Here is a 15,614-nt window from a genome sequence, read left to right as displayed (position 1 = left end):
CTGGCATGGCATCATAATTGGCGGGAAAATAGAAAGCAAATGGAAGATCCATTCGATATAGAGTGAACAAAACAATGTGATTCCAAGTTTATGCACACCACTGTATTATAAAAATATTTAACGATTTTAATTTCACAACTGCTACAGAGAGCAAGCTTGTATTGCAAAAGAGCTTCATGATTTCATGCTGTGAGAGTAGAACAAAATCAACTGCTTCCAAAACTTTTCTGTTACACAATCCCTGCAGAGACCGGTCTAAAAGGAGAGATAAATCACGTGATAAGACATCTCCGGCTCAGGTGTTCTACGATCCAAGATGGTCAAACACTTTTCGACAAAAGGACTCCAGAGATGCAGAGTGAATATCTAGCAGTAAATGTTTGCCAAGTCCTAGAACATATTGCTCTCTGCCGCTATATATATGGAGTCAATTACTTTTCCATGTACTGCGAGAAACCAACCAAAAAGCTTTGAAAGGTTTCGTTCGGGTAATGCTTTTCCACTCAAACCTTACAATGATCTAATAACTGCTAAGAAACATGCGTTGTGATTTTGCAGAAAGAAGCACAAAGTTGCTTAAAAAATTTAATCATCCAGTAGCCAAGCTCTACACAATACTACACGGTTATTCCTGTTGTATATGACCAACAGCACGCTGTTAAGAAAGGACCTATAAAGGCTTCGACGTACCCGAATAGTTTTTTTGTAATCAAACATTCTGAATAACGAATAAAATAAGAATAATACATGCCAGTATATTTAATTAACAAGCTAAGCATTAATAATACACAAGCAAACAGGAAACAGCTGTTGTCTAACTATTATGTTACCTACAATGATAATACGATTGCGACTTGTAGTTAGTGACCTAGTGGCCATGTTCTGTTAGTAGCTAGTAATAATATATATATATAATAATTGGAGGTATGTAATGTTTGCATAGGAAATGCCCCTGTAATGAGTCAGTCCATGATTATAGAAAAATTGGCTATTTGTTACAAATTTCCAAGCAGAAATATATAAAAATTCTCGTTTGGTAAAATAAACCATGACAGTAGAAATAGAGGCATAGATTATAGAAGCATTAGAAAAACAAATCGATCTATATTTAGTACCTGATGCAATGTACATATCGGCAAGTTATGCTGTACTTTATCACTTAACATGCTATAAAAGTAATAACGCAGCCTAAACATGAAAAATTGTCAACAACAAAACAGTTGTTGCCTGATGGACTGTATGAAGTAAATATGATGTATCTAATCATATAACCTTATTAACTATACACCTCTCCTTTCTGTCTCAATGCTATTGCATACTAACCATATACAAGATAGACATTCAATATTGTCAACGCCTATGTACAGAAGAAAAGCTCTCACTCATATACCAGATCTGAGTGCTTTATGACTGCGCTCTACTTCAAACTTTTGAAAGTACTATGTTGCAGCGCAGCTCCAAAAATCACCCTTGATGACGTGGAGGCAACTCCAAACAGATATGAGTATTCAAAAGAATATTATGAGCTAGTAATAGTGAGTCCATTCATATTCACTCCCGCACTAGCCTGTATATACTGTGCTCGCAGCCCGCATCCGAGGTGGAGACCTCAAACACAAAAGCGATGCAAAGCAACGTCTCTTGGGTGTCCTGATTCCTTACAACCTAAAACAGGAAATGAGCCAGCCTTTATGGAACACACTCTATAATAATAAATCCGACATTTTCATTGTGTGCATCTGTTAAAAATGCTACACGTTTCCATATTTTTTGGCTAAATTAGTTAATCCTTCACACGCATATGCTCCGTGTCTTCTGCCAGGTGGCTAAAAATAATTATCTCAAAATTCAGTCTGGTTCCTGAGAACCAGCCCCTCAAACATCTACCAGTAGGACATCTTATTGAACACGGAAGCAATCCCGAACATCATCAGACTAGCTGCTAGTGGATTATCATGACAATAGTAATAATATAATAATAACAATAGATTATAACGCACAATTCAGAATGAATGAGTTATGGATTCCAAAACACTGTAATTATATGGAGGAAAGGACAGAACAACGAAATCTCCTGACCTAGTACATGTAACTAACCTAGACCCCACAAAACCAACCAGTATAATCCCGCAAACACTACTTGCACATGCAGTGGAGTTCAATTTATTTAACTGCACGGAGAAGCTTGCAATTTAGCTGAAAGCTTGCCTTTTATTGACCATCGACAACATAAATTTAAGTGGGAAGAAGTCAGGTTTTACAAACAATGCATATAATTTGACAGAGCTACACACCTGTAGAATACTGAAGTTCTCAAGAACAGAATTCATCATGTACTTCTCTGGCAGCTGCTTGAGTTTATGTATAAATGTGACCATATAGTCACACATGGGTGAGCGTAAAAACTTGTACATGTATCTCCCATCCTCATATCGCGCTTGATCCGTCTACAAATACGTATTCGTGAACGCTGAATATGATTGTCCCTGAATCTGATGATAAACTCCAAACCTCGCCATACGTCAAAACCAATGTACCAATTTTTAACATACAATGAAAAAATTCACCCAACACCTGAAGTAATTTACTAAGTTTCCTGAAACGGGACAGTTTAGTCAATCAGCACATATGCATAGTTTATTGTTACATAGTTTAGTTCTACAATGTTAAAATAATATTAAACAGTGCTTTAAATAGTCGGTTCCTGTTTTACAATTATGGATCCGAGAAAAGTAGTGTGAATAGTTGTAAACAAGCAAGAATTTTCTCTATCAGTCATCAAAAAGAATCACCAAAAATTTTGAGTTCAATTTTTCAATCTCTTATCAGTTATAATAAGGAAGAAAGTGAAAGAAATATCAGCTGGACAGTTAAGTCAATAAAATTCAAAAAGGAAAATAGGTAAAAAAATGGAAACAGCAAAAATTCCTGAGAATTAAAACAAAATAATTCTAGCAAAACATGAAAAAACATCTTTGAATAAAAGTAGAAAAACCTATGAACGTGTCTGGTAGTTAGGATGAGGAATGACTCACATGACAAAGAATGACACTTCTGACAAATGTTGACACTTACAACAACGGATGACACTTTTTACAAGGGATGAATCACATGACAAGGGATGACACTTATGACAAATGTTGACACTTACAACAACGGATGACACTTTTTACAAGGGATGAATCACATGACAAGGGATGACACTTATGACAAGAGATGACACTTATGACAAGAGATGACACTTATTACAAGGGATGACACTTATGACAAGGGATGACACTTATGACAAGGGATGACACTTATGACAAGGGATGGCACTTATGACAACTGATGACACTTATGACAACGGATGACATTTATGACAAGGGATGACACTTATGACAAGGAATGACACTTATGACAGCAGGAGAAGTAAATACTATTCTTACTCACCTCAACTTTTTCCACAACTTCCTTACCGAATGAGCAAACCTTGGTTGAGCAGCTAATGAGCATTTGATCTCTACTCTCATACCTGTTGGGCAAAGTTACAATTATGAGTTTATTTTTGTTAGAACTCAGGTAGGAGATATAAGCTAGCAGTAACTACCCACTGCAAATTTTTGTTAAAACAAATTCTAGAATCTTGAGAAAAAATAACAATAAAAATAATAATTATTAATTCTCATAAGAAGTGAACCTATAACTACAAAATAGATGTGGGCTTCTTTCCGGCCATGCAAATGACGTTTATAGTTTCAGGCTGAGATAAAACTCGCACTCAAAAGAATTCTATTGAGAATTTATATAAAACCAAAAAACTACAACTAGAAAATGGAGAAAAAGAAGGTAATGCTACGATCAAAATTCTGTCACAAGGAGCGCGCTACAAAAGTTATATTGGCTCACAAGTGCGCAATTATGTGATTATGTAGCTTGATTGGATGAATCTAAATCTCTATTGTTACATCACAAAGCAAATGTGTATATAATGATTATAATCCATGATTTACATGTATATTTTAATACAAAAAGTAAATAATTTAGTGGCCGAGGTCCTTATAGGTTAAAAGCAAATCTTTGCCTTGTAACACCTCCAACTTATTCAGTGCCATTGAAACTGCAAAAAAGATAAAATAAAATTCTATTAACTGCATTTCCATGTTTCGAACACCGATTCTTCCTTTTGGACGCAAATACTTTCTTATATTTACAAAAATGGAATTTTCAACAAATTAAAGCAGTAGTATTCAGAGATTTCTACTGCAGTGATTAACATTCAGTTTTGCGTTAACAAAACAACGTATCATAATTTTCTCACAGACCATGTAGGTTTGTGGAAATATAAAGTTGTATAATATAAAACCAAGCGATCTAACAAGTAAGCACCTTTGCTATTAATAAACTTGTCATTTGTCAATACATGTGTCTGTTGGGCAGCGTAAATGCCATGTGTCGCTACATTTTTGGGCTGATTCCGTTTGAACGTCAGAAGCATATGCTCCATTCCTAATCGCCAAAAATATTTGGTTTGAAAACTACATATTTGGTTAGTGAGAACCAAACTCCTGAACGCCCATCTGATTAGAAACCCAAGAACGCGCCTTTGCATGATCCTTTTGATTAAAGACAATTGCCCTCCGATGAGCGCGCCCATGAATTTTTTTCATGAAAGCGGCGTAGCAACAGCGTGCGTTGAAAATCTTGACTCGTACTGCTGGCCATCTGATTGAAAATGAAAGGAATCTCCAGGCAACGCCAGGCCTACTGCTAGTGAATAATATAAATGAAAGAGATTACCACTGTAAATTATCGCGACTAGCGCTGAACTAGGTAAAGTGCATTCTGCAGTTTATTGTTCATGAAGTTTCTATGGCTACTTAGAGCCATCTCTGACTAAACAGAAACACTAAACAGAAGGTAAGTAACCATTTCCTACTGAAAGCAAAATGCAGTGAATAAAATGACGATTCAATCAACCATATATAGAGAATGCCATGGCTATAACTATTAATGCATCCTCTTTAGAATAACTCCGTGATGATGGATGACAATGACAATAATTTTTAAAGAAGTAATATGTAATGTAACAACTATATCTAGTTTTTTTGATTTGTGTTCATCAAGGTTTTCAGAATGTGATAGTATTTCCAGATTGAACAGCAACATGACACAAATTAATTCCTATTAATGGCTGTCTTATAGATAAGCTAGTTACAAGTTATTACAAGACAAAAATGCATAATTTTATATTATAATATGTTATTGATTACATATATAGACACAAAAGCAGCTCTAACGTTGTGCCTGTGAATTAGGTGTCTTAGAGTGTCCTATGGGTTGCTCGTGTGCTCATGCTGTCATTAAAAAGTACTTTGAACTTGACATTGGTTCCTTACATCAGCAATTACATGATAATTTTTAAATTGAATTTGATCACGGTGTTTGTGACAGCAACAGCAAAGTATAATTGTTTTAAAGCTAAAACAACATTGCTGAAAATAATATTTGCGTCCTGTTAACTCCATAGAAAGCCTGGTCATCATACCTACATCATGTTAACTCCATAAAAAGCCTGGTCATCATACCTACATCATGTTAACTCCATAAAAAGCCTGATCATCATACTTACATCATGTTAACTCTATAAAAAGCCTGATCATCATACTTACATCATGCCAACTCTATAAAAAGCCTGATTATCATACTTACATCATGTTAACTCCATTAAAAGCCTGGTCATCATACTTACATCATGTTAACTCCATAAAAAACCTGATCATCATACTTATGTCATGTTAACTCCATAAAAAGCCTGATCATCATACTTACATCATGTTAACTCCATAAAAAGCCTGATCATCATATTTACATCATGTTAACTCCATAAAAAGCCTGATCATCATACTTACCTCATGTTAACTCCATAAAAAGCCTGATCACCATACTTACATCATGTTAACTCCATAAAAAGCCTGATCATCATACTTACCTCATGTTAACTCCATAAAAAGCCTGATCATCATACTTACATCATGTTAACTCCATAAAAAGCCTGATCATCATACTTATGTCATGTTAACTCCATAAAAAGCCTGATCATCATACTTACATCATGTTAACTCCATAAAAAGCCTGATCATCATACTTACACCATGTTAACTCCATAAAAAGCCTGATCATCATACCTACATCATGTTAACTCCATAAAAAGCCTGGTCGTCATACCTACATCATGTTAACTCCATAAAAAGCCTGATCATCATACTTACATCATGTTAACTCTATAAAAAGCCTGATCATCATACTTACATCATGTTAACTCCATAAAAAGCCTGATCATCATACTTACATCATGTTAACTCCATAAAAGGCCTGATGATCATACTTACGTCATGTTAACTCCATAAAAAGCCTGATCATCATACTTACATCATGTTAACTCCATAAAAAGCCTGATCATCATACTTACATCATGTTAACTCCATAAAAAGCCTGATCATCATACTTACGTCATGTTAACTCCATAAAAAGCCTGATCATCATACTTACATCATGTTAACTCCATAAAAAGCCTGATCATCATATTTACATCATGTTAACTCTATAAAAAGCCTGATCATCATACTTACGTCATGTTAACTCCATAAAAAGCCTGATCATCATGGAGGGCAGCATTAAAATTGAGGTCTGCCCAAAATTTTACAAGAAAGAAAGCACCATTAGGTCCACGGCCAAAGAGGTCCTACAAAATGATAATCATACACAACTACAAAGGAAGAACTTGAATGCTAGCAATGCCTGCAACGGTAAAACAAACTAGATGGAAAATTAACGAGTGGAAGCATTTATAAACCAACCAGAATGCAATACATACCCTGTGGCACGTAAAAATATTGTGCAAAAAGCTCGGGGGAGGCCAAGTTTATGGCTACAAGTAACAACATGTACATTAATTTAAAAAAAATACTGCGTGGAAACTTCAGAATGAACACTACAAATGGAGACTTCAGAATAGACGCTACAGATGGAGACTACAGAATGGATGCTACAGATGGAGACTTCAGAAAGGATGCTACAGATGGAGATTACAGAATAGACGCTACAGATGGAGATTACAGAATGGATGCTACGGATGGAGGCTTCAGAAAAGATGCTACGGATAGAGACTTCAGAATGGATGCTACAGATAGAGATTACAGAATGGATGCTACAGATGGAGACTTCAGAATGAATGCTACAGATGGAGATTTCAAAATAGATGCTACCGATGGAGACTACAGAATGGATGCTACAGATGGTGATTACAGAATAGACGCTACAGATGGAGATTACAGAATAGATGCTACAGATGGAGACTTCAGAATAGATGCTACCGATGGAGATTTCAGAATAGATGCTACAGATGGAGACTACAGAATGGATGCTACAGATGAGGACTACAGAATGGATGCTACGGATGGAGGCTTCAGAAAAGATGCTACGGATAGAGACTTCAGAATGGATGCTACAGATGGAGACTTCAGAATAGATGCTACAGATGGAGACTACAGAATGGATGCTACAGATGGAGACTTCAGAATAGATGCTACCGATGGAGATTTCAGAATAGATGCTACAGATGGAGACTACAGAATGGATGCTACAGATGGAGGCTTCAGAACAGATGCTACGGATAGAGACTACAAAATGGATGCTACAGATGGAGACATCAGAACAGATGCTCCACATGAAAACTTCAGAATGGATGCTACAGATGGACACCACAGAGAGAGACCGAACAGCATAGATGGATGAGCGTGAAAACAACGAAGCACTAAAACTATGTCGGTGGGCTGAAACATACCCGACATGATTCGAGTTCTTATGATGCGCAAAAGCATATCATAAGAACTCATGGAATAAATAAAAATTGACATTATCACCAGCAGAAATAGGGCAGATAACTACACAATACCAACCTGCAAACCCCCTTTGCTGCCGGGAAACTTGTCATATATCTGTTTTACATCAACTACCTCTAGCGGCGGATCCCCAGGAGACGGCGGAGGCCCCAACTGAACAAATATGTGATCGGAAGGGGAGATTATCCCGGTGCGCGTGTCAGATCGTTTTTCCGCGCTGAGATAAGAAACAAAGTCCTTTAGTTTTAGTCTAGGAGCAGAAATACCACTACCGTCCAAGTCTCCTCCCTTACCCATTCCCTCATCCATAGGAAGAACTATTCGTGGTTTGATGTCAGGCATATGCATATTTCCGTCATAAAGGCCTTGCATCCTGCAGTGGAGGAAGGAATACCTTTAATGTATCCACAAGACAGTTTCAGACATACACAGCCATTAATATACACGACCTAGTCCGAGAACACATTTAGTGACAAAGAGTACAAGCAGGCTACAGGAGACAAACAAAGAGCTGGTGAATATTAAAAATGAAAACAAAAATTATTACAGCCTAGAGTAAAGAGAACAGCAGCTGATTGTACTCATCTGCAGGAACAAACTTCAAATCTTTTCGAAATAATTCTTAAAAGCTTTCGTGAACAAACAATTCCAAATCTATTCGGATTCATTTTAAAGTGAAAAACTAAGTGATCATCAAATGTTTTAAATCAATCTTTTCATAAAACTTTGTTTGTGACCACTAGATGTTTGCCAAGCTACAAAGATGTATGATTCATCAAAACGCAGTTGCCTGTTACCGAGCCGAACGGTTTCACTAAGGAATGCATCTAGTGACAACCTGGTCATGTCGCAACTGCCATACAAATTACTCAATAGTGTTGTAACTTCCTTCTGTTAAAAATTAACTGTTTTATTTATACAAAAACTAGGGCTACGAGAGAAGCAAATTTTAAAAACTTTTTAGCAGGTATTTTATGAAAGATTGACAGCAAGCAACAGTAAAATGTGTAATTAGCAGCATCTGAACAAATGACTACATGTAGATTGAAAAATTCAAATTCAGCCTTGACGTCAAAATAAAAAAACTATTGCCCCTTCTTAAAATCAATAACAATTTTCTGACATACCTTAAAAGAACATCAACATGCATAGCGATGAATGCTCTACTAGCGAGGCATTACATCTGGAGCATGGCTGATCCAAAGCCTGTCCTTACTAACAGTAGTTCCACAGGCTATGAACCATCACTCATTACAATACAGCATAGCTAGCCCAACGGAGTACATCGAAATAAACAGCGCAATAATCCTACTATATAAGCAGAGTGTTTAGGGTGAACACCGCTGCACAATCCAACTATAGTACAGCTAGCGTGCCAGGAATCCAACTATAGTATCGCTAGCGTGCCAGAAAAACAAAGTGATGAGCACATCTGAACAAAATATATTCTTTTGTGTTCCTCAAAAGATGTTCTTGTATATAAATGTGTGTTGCGGGTAAACTAGGGAGATGCACTTATATTTGTAATTTGACTATAATTAAAAGTGATGACCTTTGCTTCCAGTCGTGCCCTAAACATTATAGTTATTCATTTGGTAAAACACAGATTTCTACAGCTACTGTATCCTTAATATCTGTCTTCCTTATTATCTGTCCAAGAGTTACTGTGAACAACATGCCCAAATCACAGCCTGGCTTGCTTTATAAATTACTTTATTTATATAACATTATTTTATTATGATTATTACTATTATGATTATTTGTGTTCGCAAAAGCTAAAGCTTCGCTATATAAATTACACCGAGCCATACTTGCCAAATTTATGACGTGACCTTGAACTATCAATAGACCTGCCTCTTCCTATTCGCATGTATAGGAAGACGCATTGCATACAAACTGTCGGTGTGTAGCTCTCTTCAAGATAATAAATGGCAACAGGACAAAGTGCGAGCACATGTAGGCAAGGCAAAAGTCAGACTTGTATGTCGGTAAGACTTACTCTGAGCAGGCTGGCTGACCAGGCCTAGTCCACATAGACTGATGTGGCAGCTGCTGCGGAGGAAGACTTTGTTGCATCAGATCAGAGGTAGCCTGATGTCCTGAGACCGGGCCAACTGGAGGAGAGCGCAATGAAGATGCTGACACAATCTGAGACGATGACATTGCGCTGAGGCTTTGCAATGCTCGTTCCTTCGCTACCTGTGAACAGACAGAGAGGTGCACTAATAAATGCAATAGAAAAGATGCCGGGAAATAACAAAACGCTACAGTGGACTCTTGGCATAGGAATTTAATTCGTTCTAGTTTTGGCATCAAAAAGGCGAAAATGTCGTATAGAGCGGTATAGAAATCCAAAGTAGTTATCTAATGCGAACACCCCCGGGGTGAAAACTAACACAATTTTATATACATACTGTATATATCAGTAACAAAATAATATGTTAACTTTAGTAACTATAGTTACCTACAGTACTTTAGTGATTTGGTGGTCATGATCGGTAATAAAATGTATCATTACAATGTACTATAGGCAGTACGTACCGTAGGGAGTTTTTACCTTTGATACAAACATATAACATTAACGTTGAATTTAACTTGAATGGATTTAGCTTACTAAACACATACTTAAAAGCAAGTTTTACTAGGTATTTTACTAAACTAAACTTCAACTTTTTCATCAGCTAAAATTTTATCACCTGTTTCCGGTTTCGTTTTCACTATAACTAATAACCAACAAAGCTGAACTGAGAGAGAGAGAGTGGGCATCATATCTCTTCCATGCGTTGTCGGAGGGATTTCGGCAAATAGCATACCTGCATCTTCGTTATTCCGACGTATTCAGCACACCGGCTGCCAAACTTGAATTTCGAGAGAAATTTTTGTTGATATTGTATGGCACAAAAATGTCATATGGCGCAAAAATGTCGTATGACGAAAAAATGTCATTTGGCGAGGGCGAAAAACATCACGTTCCAGATCATAAGGCACAAAAATCGTATAACAGGGTCATTGTAACAGGAGGGTGTACTGCATTCATTACAACCAATCAATTGTGTTGCGTGTTAACTTGAATTAGTAAATTTGTCTCCCCCTGAATCTTCTTTCTATAATTAAACTATATCTCATTTAGGCAGCTTGTGAAAGCACTTCTAGTGCCTGTACATTAATATGCGAAATGAACTGGAACCCTTTGTTAAAAAACTAAAACTCTCATTTACAATATTGTTACACATTGTGAATTTAGTCAATAGCCATAAATTATATATTAAATTAATCCTCATTTTGTCCTGATTTCAAATATGTAGACCAAACGGCTGTAAAACAATGTGTTTAAATGATTATGTAAGCTAAATTATGAACATTTCATTTTAGTAACGGTCGAAGATAACAATCCTTATAAATATGATCCCACCACATACATTTTTATTTGCTTATTGTATCCGGATATGAAACACAAGAAAAACTGTGAATTAAGGAACGCAACGTGCAGATTTAAAAGATGATCAGGAGCTAACTACAGAGTACTACTGTCAGCATAGAGCATTGCGCTATGTTAGTGATTCAACAGGCCAAGGGTAAACTGATGTCTGAACACTAGAAGGATGATTTATTTGAACCAACGGTTATTCAGTAATATCTGCACAGACCAAAATGTTCAATACTATATTCAAATGCATGCTAAACAAATTGAATTTGAAAGTTTATCATGACAGGCACTAGTAATATACGGTTTATTTATGTAACAATAGTATTATGATAACTTTATGGACAATACTGCCAATCGTCAGATTGTTGGCTCACTAGTGCATTAATACTCAAATAAACCGATAAGTACTAGTGATGTTATATTGAGAAACCGTGAAATTTAGTTAATGGCTAAAATTACGATACTCAGATAACTCTATGACTATTACTGTGAGATTTATGAATAATTCTATGACTAGACTCTATGACTAGACATATTAAACAAGTGTTATAACGATGAATAGTATTGCTGTGATATTTGGATAACTCTATGGCTAGCGTAGTCGTAAACCAGGTGAGTAAATAATTCACAGATAGTCACAGACACAGATAATGGGATGCTAACCGCATTTGGACAAGCCTTGAGCTGCGTATGAATGTCTTTAGACTTGCGTCGTGCTAAAACCTGAATGTGACTGCTGACTTGCTTACGAGACCTCGTCTTGCCGGTCCGTAGTTTGATGTATCTAGCGATCAGCTCATTTCTTCCTGTAACAATAGAACAAGAGTTAAAACCACCATGTTGAAATAATAGTCTTTGACACTTTCTATCAAGTTATTAAAATGACATCACCTTTTTTACTACACAAGGACAAATAATACAGTTAGTTTATATGTACAATACATGTATAAACATATATGTATAGGCCTACAAATACATATATGTATACATAATATATGTATATAATGTATATAACTAGCCGAATGCACGGGTATTAAAAACAGCTTATAAATAATGGTAGTTGCCTACCACTTGCCTTTAGCCTGGCACATCGCCAATGACTAATTTGAGGAAGCTAGTAAACTTGCTAATAAGAGCTGTGAGAGCAAGCTTTAGTAACATTGGGTGATGCGGAGTGCTATGCATATTTTAACCCAGATAACGACTCATATCGCCTAATGAATCCGTTGCCTCTCATGTCGCTTAATTGGTTAGTTAATCGCCGGGTGAACGGGAGGTTCCGAGATCAAATCTTCTGTGATACGGAGTTATCATTGCTAGATACTACCCAGCTGAACAGACCAAACAACAAAGTTTGAGATTTATAGACATACTAGTTGAACCTCCGGCGTTGCCAGGGTAGTAAAAATGTCTTTGAACAGAAAAGTTAGTTTTTAATCAACATATACAACATTTACCACTCTAACTTGTAAACTTCACATCATGAGAAGTGTTTTTTGTGCAGTCAAATGAAACTGAGAAAAAATAAAACAACTGTAACAGTTTTCAAACTTTTTCAAACAACTGCAACTTTTAAACATATCATGAAAGAAGTGTTTTGTTGAAATAAATTAAGAGGAAAAATGAAACTGTAAAGGTGTTAAATGTAAAATCATTAACAAGTAATGGCTAAATGCGAGTCTAGTCTGTTTTGCTACGATTAGGCCTACAATGAAAAATTATTTGGTATACAATTATATGATTTTAGTTCGTTTCAGTGTTGGCATCAAAAGGTAAAAATAGCATATAGAGTGGTATAGAAACCCAATTATCTAATGCAAACACCTGGTAAAATCATCAAAATTAAAAAAATAGTAACAAAACAATATGTTAATCTTAGTAACTATAGTTACCTACAATAAATTTAGTACATTATGTGGTTATGAACGACAAAAAAGAAAATGTAACATTACAATGTATTACGAGGGTAGTACATACCGTGATGAGTTCTTACCTTCGCAACAGACGTCTAACATAAATGCTGTATCTATCTTAAACGAATTTAGCTTACTAAACACATACTTGAAGCAAATTTTAGTAAACTTCAAACTTTTAACTAAAATTTTATCACTCATTTGTTTGCGAATATCTGTTTTACCATAACGGATAGCGCTGAACTGAGATAGCGAGCAACATTTATCTCTTTCCGGCGTTGTGGGAGGCATTTTGACAAATAGCATATTAACATTTTTGTTATTTCATAGTACTTAATCAGCACAACAATCGCCAAATTTTAATTTCGAGAGAGATTTTTGTTGACATCGCATGGCGGGAAAACCAATTTGCCCTAGTATGGCGAGGACAAAAAAGCATCATGTTTCATGGAGCTAATCGAAAAATATTTTATGACGGGGACAACGTTATGTGTGGCCGCAATGTATTAATTAGTACATCCCTTAGCGTGTGCAATCGAGAAAAGGGTATACGGTATATGATAAAAGTGATAAAATTGTAAAAACTGTGTAACTTTGTGGTTAGATGCGTGATTAGAAACTTGCGGTTGCAATCTTTGTGAGTTCTAATCCAGCATGAAGTGAGCTTTTCATTTCAAGATTTTAATAGCTATAGCAGGACAGACAGATAGAGACATATGATGACAAACTTTGAGATTTATATACATATTTATAATATATAATAACTAGAGTGTTGGAATAGGTTAAGGTGCTTCTGCGCTCGTCAGATGATTTGCGATATATCCGCGAGTCACCTTACAAGTGCAAAAGCACGAAACAGACCTGTCGTGAACGCAAAAAGAAACATCAACATGGAAAAAAGATACATGACCATAACCTATTCCAACACTCTAGTTAGTTATAACACTCTGCACTTTTCAGAGCGTAGAGTTCTGTTAGCCTGAATACTTATCTATAATATATATATATTATATATATGTTCATGTATATTATATGTATGTTTACATATATAGCGGTATATAAACATATATAGCGGTATATAAATATATATAGCGGTATATAAATATATATATACATAAATAAATATAATGTATATAACACTGCATATACATTGTACATGTTTAATTTTTTTCTCATTATTAACAGCAATAATATCAATTATAAAATAAAATACAATAAATAAACATTTGCTGTTAATACTGAAATGCAAGGCTATCACTATTTAGTTATTTTAAAGAGATTCTGTTTTAATACCTGGTCGGCTATAAGAAGTTCTCTAAGAATTGATCTCTAAGTAGTGATGTCATGTGATGCCTGCTGTTTTGTAGTTGTTGTATTGTATTATCACAATAAGTCTTGTATCACAGAAAACACAGCTAACAGGTAAGAAGCACATAAAGGAACTGACTTAGTTAGCAAGCCCATAGGTATGGGTCATTAGACAATTATGAGATTATAGCATAGCTAAAAGAAAGCATGACTGCACAGCTAATATGTAACACATCTCCCTCACTATTCTGAGTTTATGGTTAGTCATGACCTTGCTAGAACTTAGAACTGTCAAAGTAATCAGGTCGTCTTCTATTACGAGTAGGATATCTGGGACTTTGTACTGGCCTCTCATCAGGTACAGATTGGGCAGGTTGGATGTTAAGATCATTTGAAGCTGTGACGATATTGTCATTGGTCGATGTATCATTAACTTGAAGTCTAGCTTGTAGTCAGGTCAGGTCAAGGTGCTAGCCTGCTACAGGTAACCATGTAACCCAGTACTACCTGTGCCATGGGTCGGGTTGCCGACGACTAAACCGGCAACCCCTCCCTTTCTTTGAAAGGAGGGTTTGGAGGGAACCAAAAACAACATCCACCCAACATTCGGGCATGTACTATCCCGACAGCAAAAACACCAGTTGGAAAGGGCGAAAGAATCTCTTGCAGATCAACGGCCGCGTACTGCAACTTGTCATACTCCCAATTGTCTAGGTCTTCTTGCCATTGGATCAGAGTATGACTAGCCAAGTTAGTGGATCTCTGCAGTGCATCAGAAGAACCACTTAAATCCACGCACAGCTTTCTGCTTGCACCAAACCAACCAACCAAGCCCTGCGGCGATTGGAAGGTGGCAACGGGGACAGGGTAGTGAAACCTGGGAGTCCTCAGCTCCCAACCAGCACGCAGGCGGTGGAAGTTTATCAGTCGCTCGTCTCTTGAATGGAACAGGAGAGATGTTCGGTAGTTGCTTTCACGACTGAGCAGCCCTTTTTAGGGACCGCCCTGCTCACCTCAATCCAAGGAAGGGACTAGAAAAGGTGTCCTATACATGGCCTGTTCCATTCTCACCTGGCTGGATTA

General features: G+C 36.4%; 1 protein-coding gene across 1 annotated transcript in view; it reads right to left on the bottom strand.

Annotated features, from left to right (window-relative positions):
- Window positions 1-735: 735 nt before the first annotated feature.
- Window positions 736-15,614, bottom strand: part of LOC137408786 (transcriptional enhancer factor TEF-3-like) — a 28,945-nt gene continuing 14,066 nt past the window's right edge. The window contains exons 4-10 of the mRNA XM_068095370.1: window positions 11,974-12,116; window positions 9,883-10,082; window positions 7,941-8,256; window positions 6,612-6,724; window positions 3,433-3,514; window positions 2,295-2,447; window positions 736-1,665 (exon numbers count right to left, since the gene is read on the bottom strand). Of these exons, the coding sequence (XP_067951471.1) occupies window positions 1,552-1,665; window positions 2,295-2,447; window positions 3,433-3,514; window positions 6,612-6,724; window positions 7,941-8,256; window positions 9,883-10,082; window positions 11,974-12,116 (1,121 nt within the window). The 3' untranslated portion in view covers window positions 736-1,551. The remainder of the gene's footprint in view (window positions 1,666-2,294; window positions 2,448-3,432; window positions 3,515-6,611; window positions 6,725-7,940; window positions 8,257-9,882; window positions 10,083-11,973; window positions 12,117-15,614) is intronic.

This window comes from Watersipora subatra, chromosome 11 (genome assembly GCF_963576615.1).
Source record: "Watersipora subatra chromosome 11, tzWatSuba1.1, whole genome shotgun sequence".
NCBI classification, from domain to species: domain Eukaryota; kingdom Metazoa; phylum Bryozoa; class Gymnolaemata; order Cheilostomatida; family Watersiporidae; genus Watersipora; species Watersipora subatra.
Note: the sequence above shows the minus strand (reverse complement) of the source record. Positions and strands in the feature narration are given on the sequence as shown.